Source organism: Penaeus vannamei, chromosome 11 (assembly GCF_042767895.1).
Source record: "Penaeus vannamei isolate JL-2024 chromosome 11, ASM4276789v1, whole genome shotgun sequence".
Lineage (NCBI taxonomy): Eukaryota > Metazoa > Arthropoda > Malacostraca > Decapoda > Penaeidae > Penaeus > Penaeus vannamei.
Genome location: NC_091559.1, coordinates 29,559,452 through 29,561,951, shown reverse-complemented (window position 1 = coordinate 29,561,951; position 2,500 = coordinate 29,559,452). Strand labels below are relative to the sequence as shown.

At 45.0% G+C, this 2,500-nt stretch overlaps 1 protein-coding gene across 4 annotated transcripts in view; it reads right to left on the bottom strand.

Annotated features, from left to right (window-relative positions):
- Positions 1–986: 986 nt before the first annotated feature.
- LOC113816781 (ligand of Numb protein X 2-like) overlaps positions 987–2,500 on the bottom strand; it is a 174,249-nt gene continuing 172,735 nt past the window's right edge. For all 4 annotated transcript variants that reach the window (XM_070127170.1, XM_070127171.1, XM_070127172.1 and 1 more), the window contains one exon: positions 987–2,358. In XM_070127170.1, the coding sequence (XP_069983271.1) occupies positions 1,876–2,358 (483 nt within the window). In that variant the 3' untranslated portion in view covers positions 987–1,875. The remainder of the gene's footprint in view (positions 2,359–2,500) is intronic.

The following is a 2,500-nucleotide window of genomic DNA, read 5'->3' as shown; positions in this document are numbered from 1 at the left end:
TACAATAAATAAATAAAAGTAATGAATGATTGAAATAACAACAAAGGTGAGCAAATATTTTTCTTTCTTTCTTCATAAATGGTAACTCTTCATATATTTCAATATATATTTCGTTAAAATTTATACTCCATTTTTACATTTTTTTGAATATCATCATAACATGCAAATAACATCCAAAAACTATGACAGCTTTTTTTATCCAAACATTTGAGTGAAGGATACGAACCGATTCCTGTAACCAAGGGAGCTCAGACGCGGAGCTCGATGCGTCGCATGATATTCAAGTTTTCCAAACGGAATTTAGATCACTTCATTAATTGCCACCAATTAATAATGTACACAGTCCCATTGGCAAACCTGCGCCATTAGACTAACTACTAACATGTTTCTCTTCGCAGTAATGAAAGGTAACAGTAACAAGTAAGGACTATGAAAGGTTTTGGTTCAGTTAACAAAGATATGGCAGTTTGCTAAGACCTTCACGGTTAAGGTATCACTTCCAACAAAGCCTCCTTATTTTCCTGAAGATGTGTTTAAGAGATCTTTTCAGGAAGAGAGAATTGATCGTCTATGTTTTGTTCTGCAGAGCATTCTGATATCAGTATCAATATACATAAATACATACATGTATATATATATATATATATATATATATATATATATATATATATATATATATATATATATATATATATATATATATATGTATATATATATACATATATATATATATGTGTGTGTGTGTGTGTGTGTGTGTGTGTGTGTGTGTGTGTGTGTGCGTGTGTGCGTGTGTGTGTGTGTGTGTGTGTGTGTGTGTGTGTGTGTGCGTGTGCGCGTGTCCGTGCGTGCGTGCGTGTATGCTTGTGTGTATGCGTGTGTGTGTGTGTGTGTGTGTGTGTGTGTGTGTGTGTGTGTGTGTGTGTGTGTGTGTGTGTGTGTGTGTGTGTGTGTGTGTGTGTGTGTGTGTGTATGTGTGTGTGTGCCCGTCTGTGTATCTGTGTATGTACTTATATATGTATGCATATATGTACGTATAAATGTATGTATGTATGTAGGAATGTATGTATAGATGTATAGATGTAAATTTGGTATACATGTGAATATCTATATTGTATATATGTATGTATTTCTCTTCATTGCACTACTGTGCTGTGTAGACCTATTCATGTGGCGAGTGTTATCTGCGACCGATACTTATCCATAAACGCATAAAAGTAAAATGGTTGTTATATTCTACGTACGAAGAGCAAATCCGCCAGGCTTTGTAATCAGCGAAATTAACCAAGTATTATTCATAATGATATGTAAAACCATTCACCCTATTAAAATTCATATTGTGTGAAAGCATCAACGGGTACACTTCGGTGAAGCAACATTTTTTTCCATTTCAAATGCTCATTAATTTCATATTGTATTTTTATCGTATTTTTTTCCGTTACTTGAATTGAAAGCTGAACAGCTTTTTATGTCATTACAATGTATCTATCCATAGTATATAAATAGCAGTCTTTTCCCTTCACGACGAACGGTTGTTCTGAGGGAAGGAACATTATATATAATTTTCCATCTAAAACAGTATCATCTACTGTATATCATCATTGACTTTCCTACTTTTGAAACCTCGATGTTTCTTGTTTACTATGTATTACACTTCTACCGCAGTACATTCTTACATTTATCAACTACGAATAAGTAAATAACAGTGACATGACTTTGCTGTCGTCTGTGTTCTGCGCGCGTGCCCCCCCGCACCTCGGCGGGCCCCGACGCGCCGCTCACACCCGACGTGCTCGCCGCCCCGCCGTCGGTCGGCCTCCGGCGGCCGAGGCTTTGGAAGAGAAGGAAGCCCGCGAGGAGCCCGGCCTCCGGGCGAGGTCAGAGCTCCGTGCCGAGCCAGGACACGACCTCGAGGTGGACCCTCTGGCCCGCCTGCTTGAGGAGGCTGACGGCGGCCGCGTGGCGCACCATCTCGAGCGTGTGGCCGTCCACCGACAGCAGGCGGTCGCCGCAGCGCAGCTTGCCGTCCACCGCCGCCGGCGACGACTGCACCACGAACAGCACGTGGATGGGCTCCGGCCCCCGCTGCGGGTCGGAGCCGCCCACGATGCTGAAGCCCAGCGAGGCGCCCGGCGCGCGGTGCAGCACCACGCTCTTGGAGATGTGCAGCGAGCGGGGCAGCTTCTGCCAGTACAGCCACGACGGCACGAAGTTGGCGGTGCCCGGGGACGTCTCGGGGCCCTCCAGCAGCGACAGGGTCACGCCCGCCAGCTCCGCCGTCGCCTTCAGGAGCGCCACGGCCTGCCCGTGGGTCAGCCCCAGCAGCGACTGCCCGTTCACCGACAGCAGCACGTCGCCCTTCTGGAAAGCAAAGCATGGAAGAGTAACACACAGAAGCCGCAAATGTTCCTTAAGCAGAAAAGTGATAAAAGGAGGCGATCAAGGCAGTGCGATTCTTAGACGCCGCCGCGACGCCGCACGAAACGCCACAGCGGCGGTTCAA